The 17,302-nt window shown below is 44.8% G+C and overlaps 1 protein-coding gene across 4 annotated transcripts in view; it reads right to left on the minus strand.

The window, feature by feature from the left end:
* Positions 1–2,136: 2,136 nt before the first annotated feature.
* LOC123764369 (lamin Dm0) overlaps positions 2,137–17,302 on the minus strand; it is a 68,710-nt gene continuing 53,544 nt past the window's right edge. For 2 of the 4 annotated variants that reach the window (XM_045752090.2, XM_045752071.2), the window contains exons 10-11: positions 4,829–4,913; positions 2,137–4,558 (exon numbers count right to left, since the gene is read on the minus strand). In XM_045752090.2, coding sequence (XP_045608046.2) covers positions 4,866–4,913 — 48 coding nt within the window. In that variant the 3' untranslated portion in view covers positions 2,137–4,558; positions 4,829–4,865. The remainder of the gene's footprint in view (positions 4,559–4,828; positions 4,914–17,302) is intronic. The other 2 variants (XM_069338280.1, XM_045752080.2) reach the window with 1 other exon arrangement.

The raw sequence follows: 17,302 nt of genomic DNA on the forward strand, positions 1-17,302 counted from the left end.
TATAGTGCATATACTGTATATACAACAATTATTTTAATGCAACAGAGGGAAGGGAATGAAAGTACTGTAGTGGAAAAGCTGCCTGAAAGCAAGCAACTGGTATGATGACCAGACCACACACTAGAAGGTGAAGGGACGACGATGTTTCAGTCCGTCCTGGACCATTCACAAGTCGATTGTGATGAAGTAAATGCAGGCAATAAATAGGCTAGAGAAAGGTGAGGAGCAAAGTGTAGTAGAGGGGATAGGAGTAAGAACTGCAGAGGGCCTATTGCCCATACGAGGCAGCTCCTATTAAAAGACCTGGACCATTCTCAAGACGGACCGAAATGTCATCGTCCCTTCACCTTCTAGTGTGGTCTGGTCAACATACTTTAGCCACGTTATTGTGACTTATCGCCTGCATAAGGAACTGGTATGTTGCCCATTAACTGAAAAACTTGAGTAAAACCTATAGAGGTATTAGTGTGGCCTAGTGAAGGCAAGTGATTATAACAAGTTTAACAGGAACTTGTTGAGGAGGTGGGTTTAGTAAGATTGTTTGGGTCAGATACAGATACTTCGCTAGAGAAGAAACATTATAAGGCATACTCATAATTCTTATTGTCAAGGACACAGGAATCCTCCACTTTGCCTTCTATAAAAGTTTTCCCTTAGATCGTTAAACTTTCAAGTTTCCCGGGATGCAGTCCACAATACAGTTGTAGCCAAACTCCCCGAGACATGTTTAATACTAGGTGACCAAGAGCATCAGGTGAAAGAAAACTTGGGCACCAAGGATTCCCATCTGTGAGTCAAGAACGTTGACCACTGTATTGTGGGATTTGTATAACGGAAGCGAGTTTGTGGAACGTCATTAAATTACGTAAAGAATTTCTGTACGAGGAAAAGTTACAGTATTATAATGGGTGGTATAAAATATTTTGTTTACAAAACAAGCTGACATAAGAACATAGAGCAATATTTGAAAGTTATTTTCTTGAAGTTATGAGATTTTGGGGCTTAGTGTCCCCTCAACCAGGCCTCTTATTTGTTACACCCTCCCAGGAAGCAGCCGTAACAGCTGTAACTCCCAGGTACCTATTTACTGCTAGGTGAACAAGTGCATCAGAGTGAAAGACTGCCCATTTGTTTCCGCCTCCACCGGAGATCCCATAACCTTAGGACTGCGAATCCCAAGCGCTGTCCACTCAGCCATCAGGCCCCCCAGGGGTTGCATATTCAATAAAGCCACTAACACACACTGTTTTGGGTATGATACCTCTGCATAATGTGCCAGGTTGTGTGCTGTTCCCATGGATGATAAGTGCATATATATTGGCATATGCATTGTATGAATAGTCGAAGTGAGAACACTAGGAAAAAAGTTAATTTCATGTATGATAGGAATTAAGTATCAGATTTGATGTATGCAGAAACATTAACAAAATTACAAGATGCATTTAGATCCAGTTTTTTTTACAAAAGAAGACTACTCTTTTTCATGGAAACTTATGGCAAAATAATAATGGAGAGTGAAGGAAGCTGTGTCTATAATATAAAGACTGTAAATGGAGAAATAGAAAGGGGTGCATAGTTCAGCAAATTGTCAGGTGTTTAAACAGGAATTTGTGTAGGAGAGAAAGTGCCTTTTATCTGTGGAGAATAAGGTCTGGCAACATGCAGCTAGTAGATTGCACGGAGTGGTAGTACATATCCTTATGTGTGGCGAGTCTGCCAGCGCCCCATCACAAGATACACCTGTAGACATGGACGATCAGAGATACTCTACTGGCTTTAGGTAATTATATGGAGAAAGCCCAAAGCCAGAATGTCTATATAGCACTTGCAAGGGATACAAGGGCAAGAAGCTGGGAAGGAGGAATGGAATGGTGCCTCAAGATCCCTTGGACCATCCAAGATCAAACGCTGACCTGCAGTACGCGCGCAACTCTCGCTGTACTACCTTAGTTAGGTTGTGAGGGTTGCTTGGGTTTGCACTTTGTACATGTTGGGAATTTGAAAGAACTGGCTGATCACAAATCCAGAATCTTTAAACAGAGTACTCAAATGTACATCAATATTAAATGTCCTTTAAATCTTATTCCTCAAAAGATTCAACAAAATAGTCTCACTGATAAGGATACAAACACACAGTTTACTCTATTAACTTTTATTAAAGTAAATCCATACTCTTAGACAGTCTAATATTAGAAATCTGTTTTTATCCATAGAATCTCCAATTGAAGGCACACTACTAGAACCATTTTGGATGCTACAAAGCCAGATCAATTTAATAAAAATTTGGATCAAAACAGTCACTTGACAATCATTGACAATAGTTCCATGCTACTAATTCTAAATGACTTTCTGTTTTAGACTTGGAGATTTAGTGGTGTGACGACCTTTGTCTTCACTTTCAACTGAGGGACACCAAACAGTACAGGGGAAAAAAAATATATTGGTTAACAAAAGCAAAAGACCTTGTCCCTATTCAGATGCACGATGGCATATTATTACCAAATAGCAAAGAAAACAATGGCACCAGTACACAAAATAGTGGGCGAGCGTTCTAGGTCTCGGTGCGTGACGCGGACTCCCATCGGCACCAGTGGCGACACAAATTTCGTTGCAAGGAGACACTAATTGAATACTCCCACTTACCCCAGCATGACTGAACTCCAACCCCCCCTCCCCCCATGATGGTTCCGTCACACACCGGCGGATACTGTCACCCTTTAGTGTGGCATTAAGGTCATTGTCCCCAAAGTTTTAGTAGCAGTAACTTCCTAAATTAATTCATCTTACAGATATCTGGAGAATCATATTAGGAAAAGTTGGACTTGGAATCATTTACATGGAGTTTTCACTTATTAAATGAATATACAATTATTCCTTTTACAGCCGAAGCAAAACTTTTTAAAATATACATAACGAATGTTCCATAAAAAACTAAACATGTATAACATCTAAAATTATACAACTAAAAGTCAAGTCAACATTTCCAAAGAAACCCCTTAAAAGTATCCTTAAAACTTCCACTACGTCAGCCACTCGTACTTACAATTAGGAAAATAATGGCAGTGAACACTTGCAGAGAAGAAGCTTAGACATCTCTTACAACTCCAGTTTCAGACTCCTTATTTCTCTATTGGCACAATCATCATTATCAATTTACGTACCAAATTTGCCTGTTCCAACCCAAGTTTCCGCACATTCTTGTATCACTCCGTACACATCGGTGGTTTTAAAATCATCGTTTAATTAATGGATTCACTTTAATTTTTAACTACAACCCTATAGAGAAGTACCCATAGTTAGGGTATGGTGGAGCACTGTCTAAATGGCTAATACATTAAAATAAAATAAAAACATTTCAAATCAAAATTTATTATATACTCTCTTTATGCCAATGACATGGCCCCTCCTATAATTCTGGAGCAGCCTAATTTGGTACCCATGATTAGAAACGTCTAACTAGATCACACAAGTTACAAAAGAAAAGTACCTCCTTATTCAGAAATCTTTAGTAAGCCTTGCACATTTGCCGTTAAATCTTTTTGGTAAATTTTTACTTATATACGATGACAAGCATACAAAGCAAAAAATAAAAAATACTACTTGACCTTGTCAGACAGACCCGCCACATTAATTTGGTTTAATATTAAGCAACCAATACAAGAAAATCTAAAACGATAGGATCAAAAACTAATAAAAAAAGCAGACTCAGTTCCGAGGAAAACTGAATATAAGAATACTTACCTACCCAAAACTTGGGGATATGACAGCTTCAATTCTCTCAAAGACAGACAACTGTTATTGAAGCTGCTACACTTGTATGTGTCTGTCTGTCCTAAGAACAACACCCTCCTGGCAACCTTCCAGGGGCCGGAAAACACAACTCCATTCAGTGACTCGTCACACTAGCTAAACTATCCCCTCGTTTAGGAGAAGTTAATCCCCTCGTAAAGAAGTCAACCATCATCCACCAACCTGAGGGAAGCTCAGATTTTTGTCCAATTAAGTCGAGTCTGAAGCCTCCTTTACGACAAGTAAATTTATAAAAGCACTCCTATGACCTCCTCACACTTCTGCAGCAACACACGTGTCTACATAACTAGGGCACCACAGTTACAATAAACACTCGTCTTCTCCTTAAATTCATCTTTATACCTGTCTATACATTTTTATAATAAAAAGTAGCTCCATAGTAAAGCAGTTCAATTTAGCAGTACAACTTGATTCAACTACAAAATGGTGAAAAAGTCTTACCAGTAAATAGAAAAAAGAAAATACTGCCAAAATAAACAATAATACAATAGTAATCAAAGGAATGCCTTTAACAAAGCAAATCAATCGGGTCCTGAAAATCACTTCTTGCCCTATAGGCCTTATCAACATTGTCGGGATGAGACAATCCGCCTAGCTTAAGGAGTGCAGCTCAGAGAGGGAGATGGAGGTCGTTTGTACGTAACACTGTGGGGTGGGTAGGGTTGAGGGTGCGGGTGGTGGGCTCCATGCCACCCCTCGTCCCTCACATCAGGCTGCACCTCTCAGGAGAGCTTCCCGGGACACTTCTCTGCAAGAAAAAGAGGCAAAACACTGTTGACAACTTTCTACACCATACACAGCCCCCAATCACTCACTTTCCCCAACCCCATCAATGCCACATATATTGACCTAAAAGCAGCTGTCAGATTACACAATCTCCCTAGTCATTACCTTGATATTGCCACAGGGTAAAAACCAAGAATGTGAGTTTTTTTTTTTTTAAAGAGAATATGCATCTGAGTCTCATGGCATGAAAGCTGAGAGCTGGGACTTGGGTGTACTTCCTAACTCTACTTACGAATGCAGGAGGAGCTCTTAGGTGGTAGGTAGGTGGTTTAAGCGAGGATGCAACCAGTGTATAGTCGCGATACCTCCTCCTCTTCCTGCCGAGGGAAGAGAAAAATGAGGTCTTCGAGGACACGGAGACCTATTTGACCTGACCCATCAAAGAGGGAGAGCCCGAAAGTTAATAACAGTGAGGAGAGCTTCAGATGGATAACCCGAAGTGAAGGCAATGGGCCCCAACCTGACAGCTGCTCTCAGTACAATAGATTAGGCCAAAAAAAAAAAAAAGATTGTATTTATGTATATATATATATATATATATTGCACATATATATATATTGTGTATTTACTGTGTGTAATGGAGCCTAGACAATTCTCCACACTCCCACTCACAAACATGTAAACTCAAATTATAGCCACACAGCTGTGGTTCCATAATGAAATATCTATACGGATATATTTCAGTCTTGTGAAAAGTATGAAATATGGAGTCTTAAACCACTCTAAAAATTCTTTATATACAGGTTAAATAAGACAGGTTTTCGGATTTTTTTTTTTGGCCTAATAAAGTGGTACTGATACACGAAGTCAAGTCAACAGTACTGGAGGGGGCCGCATCAAACCCAAGACAATGCCACCACTGAAACTCACCAATTCAAACAATGGAAAATGTTGAGTAAAGTACTTTTTGGTTTATGCATCAAGATTTGAATGATAACGTATTAAAATTGATCACTCCAGTAACTTGACACACACACACACACACAGCAACTAAATCATATGACCCCGTGTATACACCCCATTTGTAAATGATCTAGGCAAAATTGTTTATTTATATATTTATATATATATGCATACTGTATGTCAATAGAAGAGCGAGTGAAGAGTTGAAGGTAAAAAAAGATCAAAACATTGTTTAAACTATAAAATAACACTATAGAGGAAGATTGTTTATGTATAGTGAAGAGGACAAGACCTGACATAGTAGTAGTAGTAGTAGTAGTAGCTAAAGCAAGGGAACACTTAACTGAAAAAATAGTATTAGAAAACTAAAATTATAAACTAGATTATGGGGGAAGGAGGGGCGGGAGTTATCAGGGGAAAGTGCCAAGCCCTTAGGACTGTACAGTATATAGTCCTGGGAAGGGGTCAGGATAAGGAGTAGGGATGGGACGGGTGGAAGGAATAGTGCCCAACCATTTGGACGGTCGGGGGATTGAACGGTGACCCGCACGAAGCGAGGCCGTCGCTCTACCGTCCACTCCAAGTAGTCGGGCAGATTATGAGGGAATATAAATACCTAACAAAGAAATCAAATCTCAATATATGGTAAAATTTACAATTCACAAAGAAAATAATAATTCACAACCCACAACATTTTGGCATTTTACTAGTGTACTGTGAAGTTTAATGCCTCAAGACAACCTGATTTTCCCTTTACTAACTTGAGGGAACGTGAGAACAAAACAAACCACGACAAATCTGCATCTCAAAGTATCTTCATCTTTATTAAGAAATAAATCAAAACTTTTGAAAGAATAATTTGCATTATCTAAAATATAACAAGCTTAAAAGCCCACTACATAAAATCAATCATAATAGGTTTGAAGGAAAGCAACAGAACATAATGCACACTATACTACAGTATCAAACAAAGCACGGAGGAAAACTTTGAACACTACTAAGGAAACACAGTAGGTATGCCTGGTGGCTACGCTGAAAATGATACAGTATGGTGATCGGTGGCATATTTAATCCCACGACCACACAAACCCAACACACACACACACACACTATTCACCCAACATTGGATTTGGCCGTGACAAAACTCTGGTAGAGAAACATTGCCGATAAATCAAATCTCCATCTAGCTTGGCACGTCTCGTTCCTGCAGACAGCCACAACCAAGGCAGCGAGCTGACAAGCTAAGCCATGCAACTGGCATGCACCACAACATACTACTGTACAGAGAATACACGGCCCGATCACGAGTCACACCGGTGAACCGACAATTAACCCACTTCCAACGTGATTCCGTCTTACGATGACAGCATAGGTAATGTATGCATTAAGATTTGGCTTAACTCGTGCACTGCACATCACTTTTGACTAGCAGTGTGCATATCATAGGTTGTTTGATCAGCGGCACGAATTACAGGATTTTTGACATCACAAGCAGCCGATGAGTCACAATAACGTGGCTCAAGATGTGATGACCAAACCACACACCAGAAGACGAGGAGACAACGACGTTTCAGTCCGTCCTGGACCATTATCAAGTCCACAATGACTTGACATGTTCGCGGGCCAGCGTTGATCGCTCCACCTGTCCGAGTGGTTTTGGGCATTCCGCGGGAGCGCGCAGTAATACTGAAAAGTGTATACCCTTTTCAACTTGTCACCTTATTTCTTGTCCTAGGTTTTTCAATTTTGTATCAATGTGTTCGCAATAGAATGCTCTACAGGACTAAAAGCATACACACTCGAAAAGCTCGGCTTACCGCCAACACCAAACGGAGAAAGCGAGAGAAGTAAGCAAGTAATTATCAAAAGAAGGCACCAAACCGGGAAGGCTATGTAGCACCATCAAATACGCAAAATAATCAGAGGGCGCTAAATATCACCAAGGATGCCAATACGAGAACAAAAACGCATAAGGCGAACGATATCAAAAGTATCCGAGTCACCAAGAATTCTATCGAGGGACAGGTGACCGCGAGGGGCGGTCGGAAAGCAAGACACACGCTCGTCCTGGAAGTCAGGACATTCAAGAAGGACATGCACGACCGTAAGAGGGACAATGCAACTAGGACAATAAGGAGCAGGGCGGCGCTCCATCAAGTGACCATGGGTTAAGCGAGTATGGCCAATACGCAACCTCGCTAGAGCTGTTTCCCACCGCCGGTTACGGTGGAAGGAGGACGGCCACGAGGAAACACAACATTTAAGAGTACGTAGCTTGTTACCAGTAACAGACAACCAAGAAGCCTGCCAACGGGTAAGGACTGAGGAATGGATAACCGGGTAAAAGTCGGAATACGGAATGCCTTTACGAGAGATGGGACAAGAGCGGACAGCTTCCTTAGCGGCAGCATCCGCACGCTCATTTAAAGACACGCCAATATGGCTGGGAACCCAACAAAACTCAACCGACTTAAATTTACTGTGAACGAGAAACAGCCAATGCTGGATCTCGACAACTACCGGATGAACTGGATTAAAGCACCCGAGAGCCATGAGGGCACTACGAGAGTCAACAACAACCACAAAGGAAGACTGACAACGAGAAAGCAGGAGACGAAGAGCATAGAGAATAGCATAAAGTTCCGCTGTAAAGATGCTAGTCTCCGGAGGCAAGCGACACATATAAGTGCGATCAGGAAAAACAACAGAGTAGCCAACACCGTCCGCTGACTTAGACCCATCGGTGAAGACAAACGGAGCGGGAGTGAGAAGAAAAGTGCTCGAGGAAAAGGCGTTTTAGAACTGTAGGAGGGGTAAAAGCTTTAGTGATACGAGTCAAGGATGTACAAAACCGCGGGAGAGGGACCCTCCACGGGGGCAAAGAAGGAACAACACGAGGAGAAACATCAGAAATACGAACGGAAAGAGAATCCTGCAGGCGAGATAACCGGACAGAAAGAGGGAGGTGGTGAAGAGGAACAGGAACCGCAGGAGGGGTAAAAGTTAAAGCACGACAGAGACGAGAGGAAGGATGTTGCAAGGACCGCGCAAGATAGCGAAGACAGTAGCGATCACGGCGGTCCTGGAGAGACAGGAAGCCAGTGTCAACATACAAGCTAAGGACGGGAGTCGAACGAAAGGCACCAGAACTGAGGCGCAACCCAGTATGGTGCAAAGCATCAAGACGGCGAAGAGTAGAAGGAGAAGCAGACGAGTAAGCAAGGCAACCATAATCGAGCTTAGACAGGACGAGAGAGGAATGTAAAGTAAGGAGAGTGCGCCTATCTGCCCCCCAAGAAGTATGGGACAAGACCCGAAGGAGGGTAAGGGACTTAGAGCACTCAACACGGAGGTAAGAGATATGGGGAGACCAAGACAAACGAGTGTCAAGGAATAACCCCAAAAGCTTCGCGGAATCTTTGTATTCAAGGGGATGACCATAAAGTGACAAAGAGGGACGAAGAACAACCCGTTTCCGCGTAAAAGTCATGGCACAAGTCTTAGAAGTAGAGAACTTGAAGCCATGACCTGTGGCCCAAGACGACACGGCATCAATCGCAAGTTGAAGCCGGCGTTGAAGGAGAGGCGAATCATCACCCTGACAACAAAGGGTAAGATCATCGACATAGAGAGCGGAGAAGACACCAGAAGGAAGAGAGGAAAAAAGACCATTGAGGGCAACCAGAAAAAGAGTAGTGCTCAGAACACTACCCTGGGGCACACCTTCGTATTGCTGAAAAGGGGGAGAGATAGCGGTACCAAGGCGCACCCGAAAGGAACGACGAGAGAGGAAGCTGCGGAGAAAGAGAGGGAGATGACCACGAAGGCCAAAAGAATGAAGTTGAGATAGGATATGATAACGCCAAGTGGTGTCGTAAGCCTTTTCTAGGTCAAAAAGGACGGCAACAACGGAGGTCTCTTCGCAGCAAAAGCAGTACGTATATAGACCTCCAAGTTCACCAGGACATCTGTCGTGCTGCGGCACTTGCGGAAACCAAATTGAGAAGGGGAGAGGAGGTGATGGTGTTCCAGGAACCACATCAGACGAACGTTAACCATACGTTCAAAGAGTTTGCAGACACAACTTGTGAGAGCAATAGGGCGAAAGTCCTTAGGGGAAGTACCCAGAGACCCTGGTTTGCGAACAGGGAGGACAACGGCATCGAGCCAGTCCTCAGGGACTGACGACGACTCCCAGATCCGATTATACAGACTCAGTAAATACTGAGACGTGCTCGGAGGGAGATGGCGAAGCATCTCATAATGAATACCATCGGAGCCCGCCGCCGTAGAACCGCAGAGGGCCAGGGCAGAACGAAGTTCAGAGAGAGAGAAGGGATCATTATAGGGAAGCTGAAGATGAGTGCAGAAATCTAAAGGACGAGACTCAAGGACAGGTTTACGAAGAAGGAAAGATTGGGGAAGATGAAGACCAGAGCTAACAGAAGAAAAGTGGGAACCCAGTTCGGAAGCGACCTGCAACGGGTCCGCCACAAGAGTATCATGGAGGTGAAGGACCGGTGAAACATCGGGAACGAACTTACCCGCTATCTTGCGGATACGCTTCCAGATCTGGGCCAGAGGGGTTTCGGACGTAATTGTCGAGACATAAGATGCCCAACATTCACGTTTAGCCGTACGGATGGCCCTACGGGCCACCGCACTCGCTTTCCGAAAGAAAAGAAAAGAATCGGTCGTCTGCCTACGGCGGTGCTTCTTCCAGGCTGCACGCTTACAGCGGACAGCCCGAGCACAGTCCGCATTCCACCAGGGAACGCACTTCCGTGGACCCCGAGAGGAAGAGCGAGGAATAGAGCGGAGGGCAGCGTCGAAGACAGTGTCATGAAAAAGGAGGAGAGCGCGAGAGAGGGGCAGAAGGGAGAGGTCAGAGAGAGTAGCACTGAGGGAAAACAGGGTCCAGTCCGCCTTAGCAAACTGCCACCTAGGGAAAGAGAGGGAAGGGCGAAAAGAGAAAAAGGAAACAAGGATGGGGAAATGATCACTTCCATGGAGGTCATCAAGAACCTGCCATGTGAAATCTAAGTAAAGAGAAGAAGAGCAGAGAGAAAGATCAAGACAAGAAAGGGTGCGAGTTCGAGAGTCCAAATGAGTGGGCTCACCAGAATTCAGAAGAGACAGGGAAGAAGAGAGGAGAAACGGCTCAAGGAGGCGACCCCGGGTATTCGTCAGAACGTCACCCCAAAGAGAATGACGACAATTGAAGTCACCCAGCAGGAGCACAGGCTCCGGCAAGGAGTCTAGGAGGTGTTTCAAATCAGGAAGAGAGAGCGGGACACTCGGGGGGAGATAAATGGAACAAACTGTGTACCATTTCCCCACAAAGATACGAGCAGCAGAACAATGGAGAGGCGAAGGGAAAAGTAAAGGAACAAAGGGAACATCAGCCCGAATCAAGAGAGCAGAAGAATTAGAAGCCCCAGCAATGGCTGGGGGGGGGGGGAGAGGAAGGAATAGCCACGAAAACGACCAGGACGAGCACCAAGCATCGGCCCCTGGAGACAGACACAAAGGGGCGAAAACCGCGAAACCAGAAGTTGGAGTTCGAGGAAATTGGCGTAATAACCTCGAACGTTCCATTGAAGAATGGACAACGACGAGAAGAGAAAGGACAAAAACAGAGAACAAGGAAGAAACAAAGGCGAAAGACCAACAGAGCACGTTAAAGAATATCAGGGTCGGGATCAGGGTCAGCAAAGTCAGGGTTAGGGGGCATGGGTAAACTGAGCAAAGACGGAGGGAAGGAAACGGGAGAACAGATCAGAGGTGGGCGGGCAGGGTCCGGAGGAGGAGGAGGAGGAGGAGGAGGAGGAGGAGGAGGAGGAGGAGGAGGAGGAGGAGGAGGAGACAACGGAGAGGAGCAGTCAAGGACAGCAGCAGGAAGAGGGGGAGTAGAAAGAGAGGAGCGCACCCCAGCAAGAGCAGCAACCGAAAGGGAAGCAGGGGCCAAAGAAACCTCCATAGCAGGAACAGGGGGCGCAAGCACTGAAACGGGAGTGGAAGGAGCAACAGAGCCAGAAGGAGGAGCTGAGGAAGAAAGCGAAGCCTTCTTACCCGCCGGGGAAGAGGAAGGAGAGGAGCCAGGCTTACGCTTCTGACTTAAAGAGACCGGTGTCCCAGCAACTACGTACCGGGCAACGGATTCCAGTGTCTCAACAGGAGAAGCCGAACGAGAGCACACACGACGGCCGTTAGGAGAGCGATGGACATCCGCCCGCACCGACAGGCGGCGGGGAGAGCCGATAGATGGAGGAAGAGGATGGGAAGGAGGATCGGAGGGGGACGAGGAAGGAGACACAGAAGACACGACAGACCGGGTAGAAGGAAGGGGAACCCCAGACAGAGGACCAGGAGGAGGATCCTTCGGGAGAGAACCCAAAGGGACAGAGGAGGGGGCAGTGGGCGCATCAGGGTCCAAGGCCTGGAAACGGTTGCGAGTCTGAGGAAGGCGGGAAGGACGAGGAGAGGAAGAGCGCAACACGCGAGCATAAGAGATATTAGCATAAGGCGGGAGCCGGCGAACCTGGCGCCTCGCCTCAGGAAAAGATAAACGCTCCCGGTGCTTCAAGTTGAGGACGGCTGCCTCAAGCTTGTAATGGACACACGCACGGGAGAAGGTAGGATGGGCCTCACCGCAGTTGAGGCAACGAGCCTGGGGAGAAGCGCACTCCGACTTAGAGTGACCTTCGCCACCACACAAAGGACAGAGAGAGACAGTCCCGGAGCAGCGGAGGGCACCATGCCCAAACCTCCAGCACTTGTTGCAGAGCCGAGGAGAAGGAATGTACTCCTGGACAGAGCACCTGGCACCAGCAAGAATGACAGAGGGTGGAAGGGTCCTACCATCAAAGGTAATCTTCACAACCCGGAGGGGTTGACGGCGACTACCACGAGGGGGACGAGTAAACGTGTCCACCTGGAGAATAGAATGGCCCTGGGCAGCGAGGATATGTCGAATATCGTCGTGGCAGTCGCGTAGGTCCCGAACACCGGTCGCAACATGGGGCGGGAGCAAAATAGTGCCAACACTGGCATTCAACTGGACGTTCTTCGAGACCCGAACGGGGGTCTCGCCAAGGCAGGATAAGGCAGCCAAGCGGGAAGCAGCATCCTGAGAAGGAGCAGCAACGACACGCGTACCGAGACGAGTGGGGTTAAAAGTAATGGAGGCATCCACGGAATCAATGAGATGTCGATGAAGGGAGAAATCGTCAGGAGGCGCAGAATCAAGAGGGAGGAGATCAAAATATTTGGCCCACGAAGCGGGACCAAACAAGGCTTGATAGGTAGCAGAACTGGAAGGAATCGAGCGAGGGCGGCCGTGACGAGAACGGCGGTGAGAACCCCCAGAGAGAGAGGGGTTAAAAGGCGCAGTAGTAACAACTAGAGAAGGAGCCGCGCCAGGGGACGAGGTAGTCACCACTGGGGGCTTGGGGATCGACCCAACCACAGAGGAGGGAGGGGAGCCAGGGGAAGGAGTCAGAGAGGCCAAAGGAGGAGCAAGGTCGGGGCCCAATGCAGCGGAGGCTACAGAGCCCGGTCTTCCAATACGGACCGACTCGGGGGCTTGGTCGCCCACCCCACGAGCCTGAAAAGGTAAGCCAGAAGCAGCCGAAACAGGGGTTATCATCTTGACGAAATTACGAATTCACTCACGAATGTGCCCCCACACCCACCATGGAGCCACAATTAGAGGCAGGACACCCAACAAGAAGCTATCGCCGATCTTGTCGGGGCCTCCTAGGGGTGCGTCGTGAGTATACGCCCCACAAACGCCACCTTAAGAAACCGACAGTCCGTCGAGATCGGGTTCAGTGACGAAGTGGGGATTGACAATAAAAGGTTCCCCTCGCTCTCGACGTCGGGTACTGCAGTTCTACGGGTGCAAGAGTATGCCTCCTCAAGCACCCGGGCATCAAAGTAGAAGAAGTCCAAGGGAAGAACCAGAACGAGCAAAAGGTCGGCAGGAAACGGCAAGCAGATAGGAGAAGAGGGGGGAGAAAAACGAAACAGAAGGAAAAGGAAAAGATGCCCAGCAGAATTGGAGAGGACGGCAGCAGGAGCACAAGGCTAGAAAAGGACAGAGGACTGTCCCAAGGAGCATCACACTCCGGCAGCCGCCCACTAAGCCCCCAGACGGCGACAACGAGCTGAGCGGGGAGGGGGGAAAGCGAGAGAAAGTTACCTGGGAGTGCGCAAGAGCGATAAAATGTGTACACTTCACTTCGGTCACCTCAATTTTCATCTTAGGTCTTTCATTTTGGTATCAATGTGTTCGCAATAAAATTTCCAACAGGCGTATATGCATATAATGTCAAAAACCATGGCACACTCCACTCGCCAACGTGATGAAAGCAGGTAATGAGATCAGGGAGGAGTGCTGGGCCTTCTATTAGAGAGGGCGGCAATACTGAAAAGTGTATACTGTACTCTTTTCAACTTTGTCCTCTCAATTCTCATCCTAGGTTTTCCAATTTGATATCAATGTGTTCGCAATAGAATTCTCTACAGGATTAAATGCATATGAAGTCCGAAAGCCCGGCGTACCACCAACACAAAACAGATAAAGTGAGAGAAAGTTACCGGGAGCGCTAAAGAGCAATGAAATGTGTACACTCTTTTCACTTTGGTCTTTCATTTTTGTATCATTGTGTTCGTAATAGAATTCCCTACAGGAGTATATGCATATATATAAAGTCCAAAAGTCCGGTGTACCACCCACAGCAAACAGAGAAGGTGACAGCTCATTACCTCCATGAGCGCTCATCAAGAGCAATAAAATGGGTTTACTCTTTTTAACTTTTGTTACCTCAATTCTCGTCCTAGGTCTTTCATTTTGGTATCAACGTATTCACAATGAAATTCCCTAAAGGAGTACCTGTATATGCATATAATGTCCAAAACCGCCTCTCCCTCATCCAAGCTGAAAGCGAGCCCATTTTTTTTTTTTAAACTTTTACGCCATTCTTCGTCATGAGTGGAAATAAGGTACTAAAATTTTGACTCCATACTTCATCATCAGTGGGCGAAAGTGTTAATAATGGTCCAGGACGGACGGAAAATTTGTTGTCGCCTCATCATCTTGCGTGTGGTTTGGTCATCATATATCACAAGTGGTTTTCTGTACACATTCTGTACACTACCTTGCAATATTTGGTACACGCTGGTACACAGTACACAGTGTTCCTAATCAGTATTTGAGGCCTCCAGTAAACATCTGCCATCTTTAATAGGGACTTGAATTTTGGGGGGACACTTGCTATCCTCATGGCATGGTTTTCAACAAATTAAAAGACAAACAATGTTTTGAATACCATTTGTTCTATGCTTACCAAGAGAATGCAAGTAACAAGGCAGTACAGCTTTATGAATTACTTCTATGGTTGACAAAGAAAACCCATAGCTGGCTTCATCCCATGTGTCAAAATTGTTTACAAAGCCTTTCTTTATTAAACCCCTGAACGGCACCGGTATTTACGAGTGCATCGAGGGGCACACGAGTAGAAAGTTAATAAATCAAACGGGGGAAAAAAAAAGACTCGCATACATTGACTGGAGCAGAGTTAGGATTCATGTGGACTTGGCCCCCCTAAGCTGTACTAAAAATTTTTTTTTGTCTAGTTAGATCTCGTGTTTCTGTCTGGTCCTCTAGATACTGAAGATGTATGCACCCAAAAATGGCACCTGCAACTTGAAAATATATACTTGGCTTAGAGAATATTACTAATCTGAGGGAAGAAGTAGAAATCATGGTCAGTTTCAATAATTTGAGCTTTAGGTAATAAAAATGTTATTTAGTACAAAAAAAATAAAGAGGAAAACATTTAGTTGTGAACTAAAGAACAAGGGCAAGCATAGGGATCCACATGGAGGAAAAAAAAAGAGGAAAACATTTAGTTGTGAACTAAAGAACAAGGGCAAGCATAGGGATCCACATGGAGGAGGAAAAAAAAAAGAGGAAAACATTTAGTTGTGAACTAAAGAACAAGGGCAAGCATAGGGATCCACATGGAGGAAAAAAAAAAAAAAAAAATTTCAAGGAGAAACGTTAACAAATATTTACGCTCAAGATTGAACATTAACATTGGCTACCCCAGTAAGGTGGAGTAGAACTGGAAATTAGGTAAATCGGCACGAAGCCAAAACACACGTATGGCCAGCTGGCGGGTTTCCAAACACGCCGCGTGCCTTCGTAAGTTAGTTTTCCTGTAAGTGACGCATTAATTCCTATCACACAAGACATTCGGGCCTCCCTTTTGATATTTAGTCAGCATATAACACACTAATTGAAATTCACAGCCTTACATAATTCATCATTAAACCACTTAAAAGAAAATATACAATTTATATATAAAATATATATACATTAGTTATCAAATTGGTTTAAGATTCAGTAACAATTACTAAATAATGCAAAATTAAGAAAAATGCACAAAATCCATTTACCATCAATAAAAAAAATCTAAAAATGGTATGATTAAAGAGTTGGGTCAATGCACGTAGAACGGTTGTGTGGAGTCAGAAGATACGATGGTAATATGTGCTAGGTATGAGACCAGGTACCGGGCCCGTGGGAAGCAACACGCAAGACAATGTCCCTACAAGCAGATAACTTTCACCAATATGGCAAGTTCATTCCCACGCCCTTACACGCGCTCACATTAGTTGGGTTTAGCTGTATTAAAGGATTTCATGCACAATTCTAGGCAGTAGCATTAATGCATTCATATTACACGATGAAAGCCACAACAACAACATGAAACAATGAGTAAATATCAAGGCTGTATGACACAATGGAACCCCCACTCCTGATATTGCCTGGGTCCAGGAGGGGGGGGGGGGGGGGGGATGAGGGTTTGAGTCTATTGTACAGGCTCAATATTTCTTCACATTTATATTAGTATATTAGCAAATGACTGCTACCTGCAAATCATAACTTCTAATCCATAACTAGTCAAAACACAGGCTGTACTTGAGAAATTACATGAAAGGGTTTAAACAAAATTTAAACAATTAACACATGCAGATTTTAAATTGTTACACATTTTCTAATTGATTACAATCCCTTCTTCCATTAATGATAAACTTGCTCCAAGTGTCATTTGAGTCTCTGTACCTTGCATCCCTTCATAACATTTACTCCTTCCTACACTTAAATCCGTAAACGTAATCCTGTTATTAAAAATTACGTTGTCACGCTACAATAAAATCCAATTAATCTTGTCAATGTCAAGCAATGTCAATCAGTTTCCTACCCTTATACTGTCAAGTTTTCCAAATGCTTGTAAACTGTCGGAGGCCAAATGCTTTTAAACTGTCGGAGGTAACTGGCACGTGATGTATAAACTGCTTGGGAGGCGGGGCATCGAGCTAGATCTCGCTACCCCATATTCATTGACAGGCAAGCCTTTATAGGTAAGAACTGTCACTTCACAATAATCTAAGATCAAAACTTTCAACCATTTCTCAAATTTATTTGCAACTAATGCAAGCCTCTCTTACCTAAACAAAGGTCCTATCTATCATACAACTCCTGATCCACGTTTTGATGAACTCTAGTGAAATTGCTTAACAAGCGGAGCCAATACATCCCTTTCCAGTGGCCAATTTGCGCATTATTACGTCAAGCAGGGACACAGGTGTGATCCCACCAAACAACTTCAATACATTCTTGCAGTTCTTAACACAAACCACCACAAGTTTAGCGAGGAGGCCGTGCGTGCTAAAACCAGGCAATAGTGTCGGGAGCCGGTCGGCCGAGCGGACAGCACGCTGGACTTGTGAT

The sequence above is a fragment of the Procambarus clarkii genome, chromosome 5 (genome assembly GCF_040958095.1).
Source record: "Procambarus clarkii isolate CNS0578487 chromosome 5, FALCON_Pclarkii_2.0, whole genome shotgun sequence".
Classification (NCBI taxonomy): Eukaryota; Metazoa; Arthropoda; class Malacostraca; order Decapoda; family Cambaridae; genus Procambarus; species Procambarus clarkii.